This window comes from Dromaius novaehollandiae, chromosome 13 (genome assembly GCF_036370855.1).
Source record: "Dromaius novaehollandiae isolate bDroNov1 chromosome 13, bDroNov1.hap1, whole genome shotgun sequence".
NCBI lineage: Eukaryota > Metazoa > Chordata > Aves > Casuariiformes > Dromaiidae > Dromaius > Dromaius novaehollandiae.
In genome coordinates, this window is record NC_088110.1 from 3,373,694 (window position 1) to 3,395,458 (window position 21,765).

The following is a 21,765-nucleotide window of genomic DNA, read 5'->3' on the forward strand; positions in this document are numbered from 1 at the left end:
GGGCCACACCTGCATCCTTCCTTGCCAAAGGGTTTTCCATTTTCAACGACGTCCCTGTCAAAACCTCTGTTATCTCCGTGTACCTGATTTCTCTTGTTTCCCTTCCACCTGCAATATCCCCTGACAGCTTTGTCCATCTGCTTATTTTCCCTTGCAGGTAGATTTCGAGAGGGGGTTATTTTCACCTTCTCCTGTACACTTCCCCCAATTCCCCTACAGTCCTCCCCTCATGCATACATCTTGCATTTGATTGCCCTTATGCTTTTTCATTACAGAACAGAATCCGATTACTTTTTACACCTTTCTTGTTCTTTCATGCTGACCTTTCTCCACTTCCAGTATACTTACTGCTACATGTCAAGCAAAACCCTTGGGTGTACAATATTCTCTCCCAGAGCACTTTCTAACTCAGCTCCTTTCCTCCCTCCTGTCTTTTCCCACCAGCTTGCTCTTGGCACATGCCTCATTTGAGCAAATGTTTCCCCCGCTGAAATTCAAAAGGTCTCAATTTTCCTCTTAACACTGGAACAAAATTGCTGACATTTTTCAACTTTTCCCTTCTCCACTTTCTTGGGAAATCTCAAAATGATGGCAAAGTTATTTCAAGTAAAGGCAGAGACCTTCTAGAGCACATCACTCTGGATGGCTGTGGCTCTCTGAAGGGAAAGTAAAGAGCCACACTGTCTTAGAGAATGCCTCAGCCAGAACTGAATTAAGCTTAGCAGGGGCCTAAAGTGGAATCTAAAAACCTCCCATTGCTTCTGCTAGATCAGTCCGTTTCCACAGCTGATTCAAGTCACCTTTTCTGGAAAGGTAATGCCACTAATTCTAACTTATTTCAGCATAGAGAAGAATCAACCCCTGTACATGCCAGTAGTTAGTGACAAGTGCCAATATACAACAGAGGCAGCATACAAACCACGTGCTGTCAGCTCACCTCTTGAGCCATGGTTTTGAGCCATTTCCTGGCCCAGAGAGTATCTGTGGACCAGAGCATGTCGACATGAGGAACAGCTCCAGGGGAGAGTGAGCCCTTTCTCAGCAGGGACTTCTGTATTCTCCCCCAGCTCAGTGACGCTGCAAGAGGCTGCTAAACAAGCTGAGAGGCAGAGATGCCCTGCCAGAAACCTAGATGAACTGAGCCTTCCGAACACCAGACATAGTGCATGCTCTTGAGGCAGGGCACAATGAAGGCAGGTAAGTGTGCAGCTCTCAACATTCCCATCAACCCAGGGCTTTCAAGGGGAAGGGTGCTGAGCAGGAAAAGCCCCTTTGGGTTAGATCCCACCAGTGCATGGTAAAAATCAGAGGGGGAATCCCCTCAACAACATGGAAGGGCTTCCACTCTTGCAAAAGATGGTCAGATATTTTATTCCAATGTGCTGCACCACAGTGGATAACTCGCTATGCCCTATGCCACGTGAGTAATGCTGCTCTCCTCCTCCAGCACGATGTTACACTTGCACATCCCAGCACTCACCTTGTCCTTGTTCCTCAGAATCAGCGGCACTTCGTAGATCTCACAGGGGACGTAGTTCTGAAATACCACCTCTGACGGGAAAGGCTGAAACAAGCTCTGTTCCAGGTCAAGTGCTGAGAACTGGAAATGCAAGACAGACAGCAGTGAGAGGTTCAGCTGCCGGAAAGATGATCCATGAATGAGAATCCAGTGAGGTGCAGCCTCTCGGTGTGTAGGTCTGCCCTGCTCACTCTAAGTAAACTGCAGTTCACCTGTGTTCAGAGCTGATCAAGAGCTACCAGACTACACTGAGCAGGCTCGAGCTAAGCAGCAATTTTGGCAGGTGTCTCTCTGAAAAGGGAAGCAGAATTTATCTCAAGCACAGCCCTGTGCTAATGTGGTCATGCAGCTTCGAAACACTTACCAAAAGGGCCACAAGTACTCATGGAGCAACTGAAATGCAAGAATGTCTTTGGGGCACCAAGGGAGACAAACTGGGAAAGAGTTTTACTCTGAAACAGGTCCCTAATATCTTTTTTTTGAATATGAAGCCTGGAGATCAGCAGGCAGAGAACATTACTGCAGGAAGGAAGGCCAAAAGGTAAGCAACATAGTAGTCAGGAAAAAGAAAAGAGGTGAATGCTGGATGTTCATAAAGTTCAGCTCTTATCTCAGCATTACTGGCCAACTCGAGCAAGACTAGACTTGGTATCTCCTTTCTCTGTGAACTTTAAATTGGTGGGAGGAATGCTTTATTTCATTCCATTACAGTTGCTTTATTTAATACTGCTGCAGAAGCGCATCTGAAAATATGCGCAAACACACAGAACAACGGGTTGCAGGGCAGAGAAGCATTACGTTGAGAAAAGTCCTCTTGCTTTTCCTCTTTTTCAGCTGCAGTGTTCCCATTGTAAATACAAGCAGATCTCCTATGCCAGGACTCACAGAAATCTCAGCCATGCTGAAGTCAGTGGCTGCAGCACACAGCCGGTTATCTGTGCACGTGTCTGATATGTTCCCAAACTCCTGTGCTGTCTACAGCAATTGTTAACCAATTTGTTACAGGTCTCTTGCAGGCGATTTTCTGCTCAATAGCCTACCTCAGCAATTTTCCCCTTTGGACTGCATATTATATATTGAGCGGTCCTTTAAGAAAAGCAGCTTTAAACATTCATCCCACTAAACGTTCATCTAACTAAAGCACATCCATTCCCTCTGTCAGGGGCATATTCCCTTGTATATCTTACAGGGCCCTGCAGCCTGCAGATCTAACACCCTTTAATGGTCCCAACACATAACTCTAGCCTACAGCATCAGTGAAGTTGTGGCTTTGAAAAAAACCTTGAGCAATTACCACATGGCCTACAGCCCTCTTTCTTCAAAGGCCTGTGTTGCCACCAGTGAGAGAGAAGCTTATGACCCTAAGCATTTGGTAGTGACTACATCAAAGCAAGAGAAGGGGTGGCTATTTCAGAGGAAGGATGGGAGAACGGCAAGGTAAGCCCTTGTGCTCTGCCCCAACGCCGTGCTTTAGCAATAGTAGCAAAACTCCAGCACAACCCACTGATTTCAGGAGAGATTTTTTTTTATATCAGCTTAACGCAGGTCAGGGCTGTCCCTTCGGCTCCTTGGCAGGGTGGGAGTTTCACCTCTCCCCCAGCACAAGGCAGGAGGAACACCACCACCGTCCACAGTTTGGAAGGACAACAGGGCCTAGTCAGTGAGGTATTCAGAGAAGCTGTAGGCAAGATTGTCACATGCATGCACTCTAAATGTCACATCAAACAGCAAGGAAAAGGGCAGGAAAGTACTACCTTTTGATGGGAGGTTTCGCTCATGTCTAGAAGCTGGATAATCCGGGGCCGCCTCATTTCGTGAGTGCTGGCCAGCCTCTGCTCTGTGGTAAGAGACATCTCCTTCAAGAAGGCAGAGGGAGTCAGCTGAAATGCAAACCACCAGCAAGAGCTATATAAACGCCTATGTTAAGAAAGGCTTTTCTTGTTGAAGTGCCACTGATGAATAATTTATGATCACAGCCACCAGGATAGTCCTGGAAATCCTCTAAGTTACCTGCTGAAATATTTAACACAGTAAATTAATTATATAGAGCAGAATACACACGCTCTAACGGAGTGGCTCTATCCTATTAGCATCTCCTTCATGATTTGATGTGACATGAATGGAAATTACTGCTCTTTGGGCGTTTGTTTCCTCTTTAGTTTTGCTGGATTGAGCTAGTGACCTTTGGGTGGGGGGCCAACATTGTCAGAAATCCCCTAACTCCAACTTCACACAATGCTCACAACCAAGATGTGTGTGGAGATGTCACTGCTGGGTGAGTCAGAGGAAAGCAGAAAAGCAGTGTTGTGCCAAGGGTGAGGTGGAGAGGAATGGGTCCAAGTTTTAGTCATCTCATTTTAATAAGTGCTTGCTTTCTCTCTGGTTTGGCCTCACAGACCCCTTCACAGAAGTCTACAGACATATCCCCTTGACAGAGGCTTAGTGCTGGGTCACCTCCAGTCAAGCAGGCTCCAGTCAGCCAAGGGGGCAGGCAGGCATGGGGAAGAGAGATTGCCCCGATTCCACCACTGTTTCCAAGGGCTAGATCTGCGCTCAACACAGCATGTGAGAGAATAAAATGACAGGTTTGGAGCCCATCCTATCTTGGGCCTTGCTCCCTCCACCTTAAGGCAGTTTGAGCAGCCAACCACATACCCCGCTGTCTAGAGGTATGGTCAGAGCAGCACTGGCAAATGTCTACGTGACTGAAGATGTTACTGCCCACACAGCAGACGGGATGGAAGGGAGCATGTGTTCATGTTTCAGCTATTCCAGTGCTACGTCCAGCACGTTAGCTTAGTTTGCCTGTGTCTGTCACTGGAGCCAAGACCGTGGACTTTCCCTTAAGCAGCACACAATCCATCCCCTGCTGCACCAGAGCAGCCACCTCCGACAGAAACAGGGCAGCAACCAGATAGGGAGGTGGTGTCTGGCTTCACAGCGCTGCTGGACAACACAAGGGGAAAGGGAGAGGAGGGATACTTTGGGGACTGCCAGCCCTAACACAGCTCCTACTGGATAAGACACAGCAAGTACTTACAGTTACAGACTTCTCTGCCTCTTTGACCAGCTTTGGATTACGAGGTGCCACCACTTTGCTCTGGAATCCATCAGGCATCTTGGAGGACCCCATGGACTGATGGAGGTTGCCGGTGGCCATCTGTCAGCTTTCCTGGAATGAGCAGCAACAGTACTTTTAAAACCCAGAAGGGAACTCAAACTGCAAGGCCTCAGTGCCAACACAGACACGTGCCAAGAATCACATCTACACTGTTGCTAGATCATGGTGCAGATCGAAGCGTAATGCTGAGCCTGAACAGAAGTGTTTCCCATGCATTTGGCACAGGAGTAAGCAACAACACAGAGCAGCCTAGAGTCCCCTCTAAATGTCAGTATTTGAGCCTCCAGGACAGATTCTCCCCTGGAGCTGGGACAAGTTGGAATGACGACTCTGAATTCAGTGAAGTTACAGTGGGGGAAACCTGCATCAGAAGACAGTCATCTCCCCCAGTAACTGCCTTATTCACAGTTCACCCAAATGCTGCCCCGCACTAGTGCTGGCCAAGGGCAGCAGTTGAGAAGAGGTGGCATTCAGGGGGTTATTTGTACTTCTCAGGTGTCAGCCAGTGAGCCACAAGAATCACTCCAAGCTGTTACTGATACGAGGCTCAGTGTGTGCACAGCTCTTCTGCACAGATACAAACCATCCCACATACAACAGAGGAAAGCACACAAAGCCACAAAGGCCAGTGGTACAGATGTGGTCCTAACAGGGAGGGGAGAACAAGGAGATATCTGACTTCACTTAAGTGGAAGAGTACAGGGAGATCTGGCACACACTTGGCTATCCCCATCGGTAAGTGTGTCTGCTCTCCTCTCATCCATGCTTGTGGCTGGAAAGAAAACCCAGCATCACTTCCCAATAGGTTCATACTGTTTTAAAGCCCCCACGTTCCTGACACGGGTGACTGAGTAGCATGCCCTCTCCTGAACCACACAGGCAATCCATAGTCTTAACAAGCTTTCATCTTGTTGCAGATCTAGAAGGGCCTATTCATGGCACATACAAAAGGTATGCCTCTGTCTCATATAGCGGCATCCTTCAACAGTGGGGGACTAAGACTCACCTCCTTCACGATTAGACCATATTTAAATGGCAGAGTTAAGCTTCACAGAAGTTAAAGCCCCAGGAGACATTCCCTGAGCTGAAACAATCAAATAAGCCTTTTGCCGTGGGTGCAGTCCCACAAGCCGTCCGAGTTCACCACAACCACACCAGGAGCCTGTTCACATTTCTCATCCACCCTCACCCTGCTACGCACCGTGAGTCCTGCCCTGTTTTCCCTTTCCAGTTCTGCCTCTCACCTGACCCTTCGTTGAGACAATGCAACTCACTGAGCTGAAAAAAGACCATTTGTTTACTGGGTTAGTTTTCTGCAGGTTTTAAAGCTGAACCAGCTTGTGGAAGGGTCAGAGTCAGCAAAGGGAAGTGGCAGGAGTTCCCGTGCCAGTAATCACTGCCCAACTCAAACCTTTCAGAGGGACCAAAGCAACATGGCCCAAAGCATAAGACAAACTTTGATTACTTGGCAGCTTTGCCAACTGGCCCCAATAAGAAGCCAAATCCTCACCAATAATCCACCTAAGCAGTTAGAGTCATCCTAGCTAGTAGCTTTTGAAAGCCAGGTTGCCTCTCTGAGCCCCCGATGCAGGCTTCGAGGTTCCTGGGAAAACCATCAAATTTGGAGTCTCATTTACTGGGATTGGTTAACCAAATCACTACAACTATCCAAACTGCCCTTCTTACCCTTGAAAAGTTTTTGGGTGGGAGCAGAATACAGATAGTACATGTCACTTAGCTGCTTCATTTTGCAAAAGGTAAAGAGCTGACCCGATATGGCTTTATGCCTGACCATAAGCGCTCACAGCATGACAAATGGCCTTGACCTGGGGATCACTGCAGTTCTGAGTATTAACAAAAATCAGGCCACTTTCCTAACTTTGCAAGCCAAGTTTCCACCCTTTGAGCAAGGAGCCTTATGATGCTTCTAACTAATAGAGCATAGAGACTATAACTTCAATATTCTGATTAGGAATTATAGTTTCTCAAGGCTAATTTGGTTGTTGTAAGTTACAAAAATTATCCAGCAAACATGATTCCTTCCAGGCATGAAATTACCACAGTGCCTAAGAGCATTTCTCCATGGAGAATTAGGGCCCTAATTTTCAGTTATTAACACCCAAACTCAAGGCTCCCTAATGACATCACAGAGGCTATCATAGTAGAAATAAAAGCATGAAACCATTAGAAGAGGAACATGAGCAATTGCTCAAATATAAATGCAACATATGTGAAAGCAGGGCCATCTTCAAGGCTTTCTCCTAACGGCAGCTCTCCTCCAGCATCCTCGTTTTACAAGGGGCATGCACCCAGTTCCTCTCCTGACCACCCCTCTGCATATCTCAGACTGAGACGTCACAGAGTGGGTGTGCAAGAAAGGACAGGAAGAGAAGACGACTCCAGAAAGTGGGTCTCAAGCACTGGCATAATCAAAGAGAGCATGCGCAGCACTTACTGAGCATTAGTTTGGAGTAGAATTCTCTCTCTCCTCCCAGCTAACTGGAGCAAGAAAAACCTGGGTTTGCCCCCTTATTTTATGGGATCTGATGGATCACTAATCTCTAGAACTTTGCTTTATACTGAAATTCTCACATCCTGATATCCAGCAAAAATCAGGGAGATTCCCCCCTCCTGCTTCCAGCTGTTCTGCACCCTCTTTTCTGCGTGGGCTTGCTGTGCAACAGGTAGACGTGCAAGAGACATCTATGCAAAGCTGATCTTTCCCTTCCCCTCACATTTTACCCATATCCTCCAAGAAAGGAGATCACTTCAATCCTTTAGTCCCCAAACGACTACACCATTTGTAGCTGTAGAGCCTGTTTGTGGTCCAGGGCCCTTTATAGTGTTAGGAAAGGGCAAACATAGGACTCAAAGACAGTCTTTAACTCAAGAAGCACAAGGAGATATACAAGGTTGCTGTTTCTTTTTGTTCCTGTGCGAGGAAATGCAACAGAGCAGAGCACTGTCCTACAGAAACCACAACATGCTACAGCACCACTGAAAATGTAAAGCTAGAAATTATTTTTTTCTAAGAGAAAAATTTTATAGGAATGGTACAACATTAATCTGGATTTCAACAGTTTATTACTGGGTCTGGAGAATAACTGGATTATTTGTTCCAATTTTCTAACTGTAATTTCACTTCACTTGAGATTAATCCTGTTCATCATGCCCACAATGCTTATTTCTCTGGTGCTTCCCCACCTCCACCCCCATCCCGCTGCAACAGCTTCCCCTGCCCTCCAGCTCCGCATAAGGCACATTCACAGCCCCAGGGCTCCGGCTTTCCTCCTGCTTCCTAGGGCTCCTCCTCCCAGCTGGGACAGGAAGGAGCAGAGCTAAGAAATCAGCTACCTCTCCCTGCAGACACAGGGCAAAACAGGACAAAACAGCAACTGCATCGCAGCACACCTCCATCCCACTGCTGTCTGGTGGGGGGGGGCTTCTCTTCCCCTGGCCCACCGTGGATAGCCCTCTACCCATCCCAAAAGTGTAAGGATGGATTGCAGCTCCCCTTCTGCTCCAGGCTCAGGGCACGCGCAGCTCTGACACTTCTGCCTTGCGTTCAGAGCACAAATGCCCTGAGCCTGGAGCAGAGGAACCCACTGTGCACATGCTGGCTCAGGACAACTGAGAAGACCTAGACAAGCAATGAAGACTGCCCAGAGTTGGGGTAGAAGCTCCTGACATGCCTCAGGAAGCCCAGATACATCACAGCAGTAAGGGCAGAGCAGTAGGTAACAGGCACCCAACCTTCAGCCCTCTCCCCGAAGCTCCCCTTTACGCCAACATCTACAGCTAAGCCAGACATCTCTACCATTACCCTAAATTGTAGTGCGATTTCATAATTCAGTAAAGCCCTCCCCCACCTTGCCCCGACAACAGGTACACAGTTAAATCCTGCTGAGCATCACACAGCTGCTCATCCCCTGCTGTTGGCCTTCCTGCCAGCAAAGCTCTCCCCTTCTGCCCTAGTGTTGGGCTACCTCAGGACAGATAAATCAGCCTCCTCTGGGAAGATTCACTGTGTAGTGTCCACACTCCTGCTTCCCGAATCCCCATGGGCTGTTGGTGGCCCTAGACAGCCTGGAGGGACAGGGACAGCAGGGAACCGTTGGTGACCGTACAGTCCCTGGTTGGCAATAACTGACATGGAGCTGGCAGCTTCCGAGAGCAACGGTGGAATGTGGAGGGCAACTGATGGGTCTCAAACAGGGCTGCCCAGCATCTTCCTCAACTACCTGCTATGGCCTTGCAGGCAGAGCTGCAGCTTTTCACTGAGGCTAAGTCCAGGGATTTCAGGGAAGGAGAGGTCAGTTGGCAGAGCTCAATGGTAGTTAAAGTCAGCTAGTGCCTCTGCTGATGAGCTCCCCCTGCTCTGAAGCAGGGACTTGAGCACTGTGCAGCCTCCCGGGGTGCTGTGCAGATAAACACTTCTCAAAACAGCGGCATACCCTGCAGCAATGCAGAAAAAAACCCAGGGACAATGACAGAACCAGCTTCCTAAAGGTTTTCAAGATGCAGTGTTTCCATTGCATTCCCTTCCCAGCTCTGCCCTGCTCTGTGGGCACCACTGGTTCTCCATCAAACCAGAAGACACCACAAGGGACAGGAACATACATACCCACAGCAGCTAAAGCCAAGCTCAGCACTAGCAAGTAACGCAATAAGAAAGGCCCACCAATGCAGCAAAGAAAGTGGGGTTTTACTACTTTAACCAGTTTTACAACAAGGGAACAGATTTCTGTTCAAGCATTTTTGACTTTGGGGTTTCTTCAGCTCTAGCCTGGAGTGGAGGCTATGCCTTCTACCTTGAACCTTCACAGTAAGCTATTATAATGGGTTGACTTGGTCTCTACTCCTGTGGTTTACAATCTCATGGAACTCCCCTGACAGAATTATAGCCTTGTAAATCATTACAGCCTATCTATTTCTTAAACATCTCACTCTGCAATGAATGATTGCAGCAGTATTAGAGAGAATGCCTTAAAGTAGCATTTGTTCATGTTCCAGCAACGTCAGATAAATTAATTTAGTTACTGCAGACAAGCTAATCATTTCTTTGTTTAAGGAGTAAAGAAATAATTTCCACACTGACTCACAAAGCAAGGATCCAATTTCTATTTTGTTTGCCCAGGGAGGACCCCAATCATATCAATGCAAGAGGCAGAGCAGGCAAATCGCATTGTCACTGCAGGTCCAACGATGCCTTTGGGGATGTCCTCTGTTGTTGCACCTGGTGAAGGCCCATTTGGTGAGCTTGTTCCAATTAACTGCGTGCACACACAAAGACACACACACACCAGCCAAGGAGAGCCAACTTCACAAGAAGCATCTTAGGTGCCAGGGAACTTGTGGCATTTTCAGCACAGCATATGCTATAAACAAAAGCTTCTAATGAGACTCTCAGCCACAGGCAAACCAGATCACATCTGTTGGGGAGGGAACAAGGACTCCTCAGTTTGAAAACCAACAGTCATTATTTAGGGTTTACAATGCAGTCAGGGAGGGTTTGAGTGTTGAAAACAAACTGGTTCTCTATCTAGCCAATTGATACAGCAAAAAGCCAACTGGCTTGCCAAAACTCACTCCAAAACATCTCCCATGTGGCACCCAGCCACAAATCTGAGCAGGAACTGGAGCACTCAGGCAAAGAAGCCTCAGACATGACATCATCATCATCTGCTCAAGAAACCAGCTTGAAGAAAGGAAAGGAATGGTGGTGATGCTGCCCACCATCTCAGGGGGCTGAACTCAGAGACAAGCATCAAGACGAGACCCATCAAGTCTCACATGCTTGGCCTGAGATGCACTCACACAGTTCTCACCTCACACTCCTTCATCTTGGAAGCAATGTTGGAGCCTCATCTGCCAAGCACAGAAGTGCCTGCTGCAGGCAAGTAGGTCACCCAGAACAGGGCTTCATCTTCAGAGGACTTGTCAGAAGGTGCGCTTCCCAGATGACCCTTGCCCATCCCCTGATCAGATGGGTCACTTGTCATGGGGACACAAAGATCCCTAGGGCACCAGAAAACCAACAGGTCTGAGTGGGACTCACCAGCTCAGAAGTCTCAGGTGCTTAGCAAGAGAAACTGTTGGCTGCAGGGCATCTTCACAGAGCCATATGGAAGAAGCAACACCAAACCCTCAAGACTTGCAGGCACCTCAGTGCCACCCCTGGCACTGGTGCCTCAGATCTGCTGTTATTGGCCTAAACAACCCTGCTCCCACGCTTGGCTTTGTTACTTTATTGAAAACACTGTCTCTGTTTCTTCTCTCAGTGGCCCTGGCTAAAACCCTCCTGCCTCCTCAGCCAGGGAGATGGAGTCAAAGCCATTTTAGTCCTGCTGGGTAAGAGCTTCCCCTGTTAGCATGAGTTAGCAGCAATAACCCTTCACAGCCTTAATACTACTTCCTCAGACAGGTGCTTCGTTCCCAAGTTTCAGGGGATGGCACAGGAATATGAGGTCACAGAAATGGCCACACTGTGACCAGGAAGAAACAAAGGAGAGAACTGTCCTTGTTAAATGAAGGTATGGAGGGTCAATTGGCAGGGAAGTACCTAGTCTCACCAGTTTGGTGGGATTCAGGAGACCGATTCAGCTTTCTCTTTGGATGCATGTTTCTTGGCTATGAAAAGAACGTAGGGTGAGTTCTCATCCAAAGCACGATTCACATGTTTTGGTCTGCACCCAGACCCACCCATGCCTGAGCCAGGCAGAGATCCAGGACTAAGCCCTGCCTTGCTTGTAGCAGGTGTAAGTTCCAGGCTAGGCACCTGAGTTCAGCCCAGAACAGCATGCCTGGCTGTGTCCATGCAAGGACCAGCTGCCAGACTGGCTTCCTGCCCCTGTGCGACTGCCTGTTGGCAACAGCAATCCCCCAGAAGTGGAAGAGCTTAGTTCGAGTTAGTCTCAGCCTGCAGTGATTTGAACCCACGTCTCTGAGAAGAGTACCTCTGCCCACACAAGGTCACTTCCACATCTCCTAGCAGTGTAGAGTGGAGAAAGCAAGTGAGGGAAAAAGCCCGAACTACAGGCTAGCAGCTAGGATGCTTGGTAGGGAGAGAAAAGCCCTGGCTGGTGGTCGCTGCTCCCTAGATTAGAGAGCCTTTTAGCAAATGATTGTTTAATGTGAGATGCATAAGCAGTCCCTGGAGCAAACATCAGAGCAGGATCATCTTCAAAGAGAAAAGGAAAGATTTGACTCATTGCTCACAGCTATGACACTCATCATGCTCAGACCCTTCTCCTCTACCTAGTCTGAAGCAAGGAGTAAGAGCTCCCTTCTCCCACGTAAGAACTCTGGCCATGAGCTACGTTAGGGGTAAAGAAATACCTTCACCCCTTCTCTTTAGGGCAGCAAGCTCTGAGCACTAGCTGGTTATCCTGAGATAGGCTGGGGTCATACAGCCAAAGTATTTAAACAGACTTGCAGGCACAAGGCAGAGCTGCATGCAGCTCAGTTGTGCCAGGACCTGGAAAATTCAGAAGGCTCAACAGCACAAACATAGGCACAACGGGGCCCTTCAGTGCCTGTAAACTAGGCAAAAGCTGCGCTGAGGAGAAAATGGATTCGAGCACCTAAATGTGACCCTAAAGCAGCCAAATCCCTTTGTGCATCTACGCAATGGCTTTCCTCTGCACAATAAAACTAACAAGTCTCTCATGCCTCATGATATGCTGAGGAAGACAAGAAATAAGGAATAAATAGCAAATTTCTCAGTAGACATTAAGAAAAAAAGGGGGTTCATATAGAAGCACATTCCATGATGACAGAGATTTGGTGGCTGCCACTGTGCCATGAGCCTACTCCAAGGGATCCCATGTCACTTGTGCTGAAGCAATAGCACCAACTTCTGAGCTGGTCTGATACCAACTGCTCACCTCCCCCTCTCCAAGCTTAATGGCTGGGGATATATCAGCACACTATCTGCACCAAAGTATATTATGTCCAGCTTCTCTTACAGGAGCACAGACTGGTAGCTGAATCTTGTTTCTATACACAAATAAATCCTCTCTTTCTTCTTCCTTCCTCCTCTCTGGAGTAAATGCTTAATTTGCCTTTCTATTACACTTTGCTGGAATAGCGAGACAGTATATCTGTTAAAACTGAGAATCAGGATGCTACTGAGCAATTCTGTACAGTTAAATCATCTTGCCCCCATTTAGGCTGAAGTAGCAAGCTCACATTTCTTGCTTAGAAATCACCTGCTTATCTGTAATTATCATACAAACAGCATTCTCCAGGAAGCCAGGAAAGGAGAGGCAAAATTTCCAGGACTAACCTCTTGCCCCTCCAGCCTGCTATGCGGCTGAGTGCTTCCTAAATCAAGCCATGCTACCCAGGAAGCCTCACTTGTCACCTTTACATCCAGTCCCTCTATATTTTGTCACTTCAGTACTGTCATCCTGCAGTTTATTACAAAAACTCTGCTATAGCTGAGATGATTAATTAGGGTTCTTGATTTATACTTGCCTGTTATTTCTTTTACTAAACTTCAACTCTCAGCTGACAGAGAGATGGACCAAACTCTGCCATGGGTCTGCTGGAGATTCCACAGCTCTATATACTGTAATTAATAACTGTGGCCCCTTTAAGTATTTAGGGTAGTATTTTTACTTCCCCCCTCCTAGAGTCCGATTTCTGTTCTTGTGGCTTTGCAACTTGCATCAAGTCTCCCTTTCTATTTACTTATTATCTGGCATGAATAAAAGCAGCCAAACCCTGGAACACATTTCATTTGGTTTGCAATGCATCAGAGCTTCCATGCAGCTAAAAATTTGGAGGGGAAAAGCAGAAACCAATTGAATACTAACAGATCCCCAGGTCAGAAGCAAGCAGCACTATATGGAGCCAGGGCTACCTCTGCAATGGTGAGTCTGGAGGAGCAGGTTAGCAAAGCGATAGCCCCTCTGCTTAGTCGCTACTGTCCAGACCTGATCCAAAATACGTCAAAATCACCGAAAGGCTCCCATACATGTCAGATTGTTTCCATATGATTTCCTAGCTTACAGGAAGCTCCAGGAATTGTGACTTACGCTAGCCTGCAATAAAGGAGATTCAAGGTAAAATGAGTACTTTAGCATTCATGGGGGACTTAGAGCACATGAACAGTAACCACAGTTTTGCTGATATGCAGAAATTTGTTAATCCACTGTCTCCCCGAGCTGGAACAAGGGACACTGCCAGCATCCCTACAACACCCAATCTCCCTTTCTGAATCCTTAACTTCTGCAGCAAGTTGCAGCAAGTACCACAGGCTGCAAGACATTAGCATCCTGACTAGCTGCTTTCACCAGCTGTGACCCTGAATGATCAGGTAGCAGCTGAGCTGCTGAGGACCACAACTGCAAGGAAATGTTCAAATCCTACAAACCTCAACCTAAAGCAAGCTGTTTCAACCTCAGTCTTCAAAAAATTCTCAGTGCAATAGTCAGTCATGAGCATTAGTATCCAGTGCTCACAAAAGACTTTCAATCTCTGGAAGAACATAAACATTAATTGAATTCAAGGATGCCAAACTGGAGACAGGTAAACAACCAAAGGCAGAGACAGGAATATTCCACCCTTGGCTGACTCAAGCCTCAGGCCTGATTCTGCAATGCACACGCATTACTGGCTGCCAGGACAGTAAATACTCACACTGGCTGTAACCCCAAGGTGTCACAGAGCAGGCACGGGCTCCACCAAGTGATCTCCTGTCCTTCGGTTTAGAGAAACTGTTACAAGTGATCTGCACCCTCCTGCACTTGCACTGAAGTCCAGCCTTTGTATCTTCCCTAGAAGTATACAGAAACTGCCTCTTCTCCAAAAATCACCTAGGGCTTTAACATGCAAGGAAAAGGCAGTTAAAGTGAGCTAGTCTTGCAGTCACTCTTACCTATGGCATCCGTTGCATTTTTCATCAGACAGCGCAAGAATAACCTCATCCTGCATGTACAGATGGGGAAACAAAGATTTAAGGCTAAAACATGCCAGTGAGACCCTTGAGATCCAGATGCCTACCATCATTCACCCAGAGCCTGCACTGATCCTGCACAACCTTTTTGAAGAAACAGCCACAGACCTCCAAGCGCAACAGGCAATGCGGGTCTGCCCTTCAGCCAGCAGCGTGCTCCCGACAACCAGGGCCAACGCAGCCGCAGAGGGCGTCAGCCCCCGTCCCCTTCACGTTTAGTTACAAGTGGGTGCAGTCACACCGCATCTCAGCCGCTAAATTCACCTGTGTTTGGGCCCAGCTGGAGGTGGCGGGAAGGGAAGAAGTTTAGGAAGTTCCCCCTCATTTGGGGAGCGAGGTTTGCTCCCTGTCCAGCTCTGCGGGAGGAGAAGGGGCTCCAGCTCGCAGCCGCCCCCCCTCCCAACACCAAGAGGACCAAGGCAACATGGAGAAGTTGCCAAAGCAGCCGTGCGCCTCTCAGCCAGTGCGAGGGCCCCCAGCTCCCATGTGTCACTTCACAGGCCACTCTGACAGCCACTCCCAAAGTCCCCTTAAAAAGGGGCTTCGCTGCAGGGAAATAGACCCTGCAGGAAGGGGAAGGTGACCTGTTGCCTCAAGCTGCAAAATGCCCCCCGCCACACGCCTGGCCCCTCCTTTCCCCCCCACATGTCCCTGAGCAGTGATATGGGGCTGGGACCCACAGAGGGTAGCGGCCACCCCCCAGCTCCCACACAGCCGTCAGGCTGGCCAGGCCCAGGTCCCTGCACAACCAGCTGCCCATCCCAAGCCTGAGGCTAGGCCTGAAAGCGTCCCCCCCATATTTTTTTTTGGGGGGGGGGCACCCCCAACCCTTCCCACTCCCAAGGGGGCCGTGGGGAGCACTTACACGCCAAGCCCCCACAGCAGCCCCCGGCTCCGCGCAGGCCGGCCGTTACCCTCCTTCCTGGAGCAACCAGGGCTCACAGGCGGCTGCCAACTCCATGGCAACGGCGGGACGCCAGGGGAAGAGGCGGTGGCTGCGGGACACGATGGCGGATGGGGAGGCACAGCTCGTTAAAGGGACCCCGAGGCAGGGGTTGAACCGCCAGGCTGAGAGGAGAGTCCCTGGGGGAGCTCAGCGCCGTAGCCCCGATTTCGCAGCGCTCCGGCAGGCCTCGGCCTCACCGCGGACCTCGGCCCTGCGGCCGCCTTGGGGCAGAGCGCCGACCTGCCAGGCACGCGGAGGTAGGGACGCTCGGCACTGACCCTGGCCTTGCCCAGGCCCGAGCGAGCCTGCCCATAACCGCGTTACATGGCCATCTTCCAGTGCAGCATCGCAACACGGGTGACCTCGGTGGAGGGGAGACCCAGAAAGCATCCCCGCAGCCCAGGCCTGTCCAACCGCTGTCGCCTCCAAAAGCTCTCCCACCTCCGGCAGGGAGCCCACACCCTTTTACTACTGCCTCAGGATAACAGGAAAACAGCTGTACTTTCCCACATTTGCTCCTGTTTTACTTATTTAAAAAAAAAAAACAAAAAACAACAAAAAACAAGGAACAGATACTAAAGGTACTGCTAGCCAGTCATATCATCTCAAAGTAATAGTGGAAGCTCAAGGGGAGGAAAAAAAGAAAGAAAAATCACATAATGACCATGCTGAGCACACAGTAAAGCTTCCTCCAGCAAACACCCTCCCAGCTTCAGCATAGGCACATCCCTGGCTTTGTTATCCTGACACAGACCTCTGATAAATCCATGGCAGAATCCACAGTGTTTCTCCCAGATCTATCAGTTGTGCCAGCTCCACGACAAAGAGGAAAAAAGCCACATGCCACCTGGAAATACAAATGACACCCAGTATGTTCTAAAAATCATGCCCCATGCAACCCACAGAGATGCCAGCACTGCCCTTGAAAGGGACTATCTGCTCTTCTCCCCTTGTGCAGGCGCTCCCTCCTGCGCACTTTGTCATGGTATGGACCCCAGTCCAACCAGCTCACCTGCTTTGCTGGCCTCTTGCACCTCTCAGCCTGCCCTCAGCAAGGCCCTCTAAGGCATGAAACAGCACAGATGACCTAACAACTCTCAGGGAAGCAGCTCTGACTCTGGCAAATGCTTGGGGGGGGGGGGGGGGGGGGCAGAAACCAAGCCCTTCCCCACCAGCAGAGCCTATCTCACACAGCTCTAAACCCTTTACTGAACCCAGACATTCCCTCACTCTGTCACTTAGAAGCTGCAGATGGGCTCCGAGCTCCATCACTCCATCATATTGGGCACAGCTGTGGTCTATTCAAACAGATATACTTCACCTGGGTGCCTCTGTTCAGTGCACTCACACAGGGTGCCAAGAGGGGGTTAAAGCAAGCTCAGTCCTTGCCAAGTTTTGCTTGGATCCCTTGAGTTCATTTCAACTCCATAGATGCTTCTGCAGCTAGGAAAACAGAACTGTCTGATTGACTGATGACAGTGGAAAACCGGTGTTGCATAAAACAGCAAACCAGAGTGTTTCCAAATCAGATATCTGGACATCAGCTCCTGCTTCACAGTGAGCACCACCGGTATTTCATTAAGAGACAGTCCTCGACATCTTAAACTCTGAGCCCTGGGCAAATGCCATAGAACTGCAAAGTCTGAGCTGATGAGTACCTAAAAGAGCACATCATCTATGCATTTCCCCCCCACACACACTCCCTCCCTTAAACAAAAAGGGCCTAAATAACCAAAACTAGGAAGGTGTACAGTTATTTATGCATTTCACTTGGGAACATGTGCACTGTGTTCCTGGAAAATGGAAAGCAAGCTAACCAGTTTCAAGCAAGGCTTACCCTGCACTACAGGAAAAGGTATGTAGCTGTGTACTACTGATGTACTTAGTGCAAAGTCTCTTCCAAGAACTAGGCACTATGATCTAGCACTTTTTGCAAAGAATAAGAAAAATACTGAAGAAAATAATACAAATCCTGGCAATCTAAAAACCTGGCAGGCAGGCACTCTGTGCTGATGCTGCCTTCAGCCTAAGAAAGGAGCTGGGCTAGTCCTCCTCTCACCATGTTCTGATCTAGGAGTTACATGTTACCTGTGGGTTGATTCATTTTTCCTTATGCTTTCTAAGCTGCTACAGAGATGAGTGCATCATTAGCTGTCAGACAGAAATGCAGGGCTCTGAGATCAGGTTACCAGCGTAAAACATGAGTTGCAGTTCCTCCCTACCGGTGTTTTCCTTCCATCACCCTCACCTCAGCAGATGAAGGTCAGTTCATTCATCCCCATTTCACAAGGGGGTCATTGAGATGCATATACTGTAGCAGTGTTTTCACTGTATTTCCTTATCTAGATTAAGACAGTTTCCTGTCAAGGCCTCATAGATGTTAGAGTTTAAGCAGTTTTTCTTCTTCCTTCACAGGTTCATTTCAGAGTAAAGCAGAGTTAACAGTGCAGGAGAAGCATGGGACAGGGGAGCTCGACATGCTGAATCTCTTACACATCGGAGGAACAAAACAAAACATGCAGAGCATTTTCTATACAAGGTCCTCAACTTTAAAGCCTTTTTCTCCTCAGCTCCTCTTCCCATATCCAGGTTCCTACGCAGGACTGCAGATATTCAGCCACAACTAAAAGCCACAGTGTCACCTTGGGAGCTGAGGTGCAGCTGTGCAGACACTCATGCAGCTTAGTAATGCAAAGCCCAGGACAAGCCTGTCCTGCTAAAGGACAGCACTGAGTATTTCTGCAACCTAACTCCCTTACTTGAACTGCAGGCAAGCCTCCATCGGGTGCTGGCAGCCCTAGGGCACCAAGTTGAACGTACTCAAGCCCACCTACTGCAGGGCAACTATGCCAGCACACACAGCAACACAATTTATCACTGCAAATTCCAGATGACAGTATTTAAGAAGTCACCATTTTGGAGCACCACACCAAGGCAGCCTGCAAGAGCTGATTTCGACTGTCCAGGCTAGAAAACAGCAGCATCCAGATGCCTCCAGCTCTACACACTTGGCTCAGACAGGCTCTCCAGCCTTCCTGCAATGCCTGTCACTAGAGGGAGCCCCCCTCTTCAGCCTGGGTCACACTTGCAAAACCTGCAGCCATCCCTTCCTTAACATGGCCTGAGAAGAGTTAAACCCCCTTCACCAGGATCTTAAACACCCAGACAAAAACCTTGCAGGAAGCAGGGAATAACTGAGACAGTCCTGGGAAAGGAGAGCTGCAGAGCCCCTGGTGATCAAGCAGAAGAGAAGAGGCCTGCGTGCTCTCTCCGCGAAAGGCTGCTTTATTTGATTCTCTCGGTTTTTGCACACAAAGCCCTTGGGGGGCTCTGGCATTTTGCAAAACACACACATTCTGCCAGAGCTGCTTAATTTTTGAGGGCAGGGAAGGTAAACACTGCAGCCTATTATTTTTTCCAGCTGACAGGGACTTTGAGGGAAAGGAAGACACTGCGTTTCCAGCAGAGCGCAGTGGACGGTGGGGAAGTGTCACTGCAGGTGTACACTGTCATCCAGACTGTCCTCCAGTGCTGGCAGCTGAGCAGGGGGGCCACAGCCAGCTTGTCCCATAGCTTCTTCACCAGAACCATGGTTCTTGATGGCTACAGACAGCAGGCACATCAGCCCAGCCAAGCTGCTATTTTTAAACAGCAACGGACCTGAAACTCCAATCAATATGGTTGTACACACCCTGCCCGCACACACACAGAGTTCAGGACACCCTGCAGGATGCGGAAAAACTGCAGCCTGCACCTTCTGACCTAGCCCAGGGTTTCACTGTGCTTGGAGCTGGAAAAGTCTCTAGTGAGAGACCTCCCTTTGCTTTGCTGTCTCTGCTAGGCCTGTGAGTCTGGGCAGCAGAGGAAGAGCTGCACACAAAGCATATGGCAAGTTTGGAGAGGAGCTAAGGCAGTCTCCAGGCTTCCAGTACAGTACTCTAGGTATTGAAGCAGTTTCAGACCGGTTTCAGGTTTGAGACTTCACTCTTGAGACGGGAAGCCTCTAAGATCAGAGTTGCCTCCTCCCTGCTGACAGAAGAGCCAGGGGGTATAAATCAGGAACTGAAAGGATCTGGGGGGGCTCATCTGTGTCACAGCACGAAGTGCAGCCCAGGGGTGGGAGGACAGTGGTATGTTGGCCAAGCCCTCCTTGCTTCCTTGGAGCACCACTGCCACAAAAGCATCATCCCTGCTAGAGCGGCTGGCCTGCTCGCCCACATCAAGACTGGAACTCACAAAACCAAATCCCTTCCAGGCTCCTTCCTCAGGACAGTTTATCAGTTCAAAGGAAACACTTGCAAGCTAACCACAAAATGAAGCGTCATCCATCTCCCCCAGGGAGACCTACAGACACTTTCAGAAAGAGAGCTCAGAAATTGAAATTCTTAACACCACTGCATGCTCAGAACCATGGGCTCATAGGAGATGCTGGGTTTACACCCTTGACCCATCTCCATCCCATCTGCCTTCTCCTCATTCCTAGGGTTGTGCATAGCCACCTCTCTCGTCAGCTCCCACAGGGACCAACAAGCCCATCTCTTCTTCCCTTGCTAACATCCTCCAAGAACCCGCCACTCTTTTTACAATATCTGATTCTCACCATGAAGTTCAACTTGGAGCAGTCACTCCTGACTCACCCTTGGCTCCCAGTTGGCTGCTTGCAATTTTGACTTGAAGGAGGACAAGTTTCCAGTAAGGTCTGTCTTGTTCTCTCCCTCATTGCTAGATCACTTGGTCTTATCAAAAGCATTTCCATTTCCCACATCTTGCTTCACTCTGCCCCTGCACAGCAGAGACTGTAGCTAGTCCCAAGGAACTAGAGGAGGGATAACACTTGTGCACAGCCAGGCACAAAAACAAACCTGCCATCTCCCTTCCCACCTTGCTCCCTCAGCACTTCAGACACGTCACCCTTCCCCATCCTAGCAGGGTCTGACCAAACTAAGCTATTGGCTCTGGTCCCTTTAGAGGTGCAGATAATTGCGTTAGCCCATGCGAGGAGCTGCTCTACAGGGCTGAGAATCCTTTCCCTGGCCCTTGGGAAACACTGTTTACACAGCTTTTTATCCTTCTGCAGAAACAAATAAGCATATAGCTGAGGGCAACAGGCAGGCGTGTTGCATTATTAACCTCTCCCTTGCTGCAGCATGAGAAGGATATGGAGCACTGTTAGTCAGCATCCCCCAGAAGTCCTCCCACCATGCTCTGGGTTGAAAGATCACATAGCTACTATCTAGCTTATGAAGACCTAAGCTAGCGCTCCTAGGTGGGTTTGAACCAGGTATGTCACAGCTGTGCCCCTCCTGCCATTGATACTGCACTAACCAGATCAAAATCACAGAATAAATGTACATATTTGGTGTCCTGCAGAGAATACAGAGCTGCAAAGGCAAAGACAAGGGCAGCAATGAGGATTGAAGGGGAGGACAGAAGTGCTGGCACAGGCACCTCACAAAGCACACACAGTTATACAATCACAGGGATGCAGACAGGAGCATCCAGCTACACCCATTTTAACCCGCAAACATACAACTCTAGTACTTGGGTAAAGAGAGGACACTCCCGACTGCAACACTCATTTTATAGATGCCATCAAAACATTTCCTACTGAAGAACTGGAGTGAGATCACTTACCCATTTGCAACTTCACAAAGTCCCAAATTTGTAGCCCACAATCCTCTACAGGTTGTTTTTTCCTCCTGAGAAGGGGGGGGCAGGGGGACTGTGAAACTGTCTCCTTTTAGCCATGTTCCCCCTGCTATTTGCCATCTTTTGAGCAATGCAATCCCACATCGCAGGAAAGAACATTGACTTTTTGGTAGCACAGACCTTGATACAGAGCCCTGGGCTTGCTTTCTCCCTTTTTAATACCATGCTGGGAATCAATTTTGTTTCCTCACTTTTTGCTTACTTTCCATCTCACTTCTAAGCTGTCAACCTATCCTCCCCCCCCCTTCTCTAAATTAAGATTTCAGACACCTACATTTTGCAGACCCTGACATTCGCTGTGCAGCTGTACAGCCCTTAAATTTAAGGAGTAGATTGTTTTCTCTCCATCACCCTTTAAAACAGAGCAAAGCCCACAGCTCCCATGACTACAATGCCTCTTGGGTTCTCTTTTTCCCTTAATACTATGAAACCATTTAATCCATCCAGCTGTCTTAAGGGGTAAACACAGAAGGAAAAAATATATAAAAAACTCAAAAAGTTAATTAGAG

At 48.7% G+C, this 21,765-nt stretch overlaps 1 protein-coding gene across 1 annotated transcript in view; it reads right to left on the reverse strand.

Moving 5' to 3' along the window:
• The window catches only part of HYDIN (HYDIN axonemal central pair apparatus protein), a 171,943-nt gene extending 167,258 nt beyond the window's left edge, over positions 1–4,685 (reverse strand). The window contains exons 1-3 of the mRNA XM_026107399.2: positions 4,560–4,685; positions 3,274–3,399; positions 1,481–1,600 (exon numbers count right to left, since the gene is read on the reverse strand). Coding sequence (XP_025963184.2) covers positions 1,481–1,600; positions 3,274–3,399; positions 4,560–4,679 — 366 coding nt within the window. The 5' untranslated portion in view covers positions 4,680–4,685. The remainder of the gene's footprint in view (positions 1–1,480; positions 1,601–3,273; positions 3,400–4,559) is intronic.
• Positions 4,686–21,765: the final 17,080 nt, after the last annotated feature.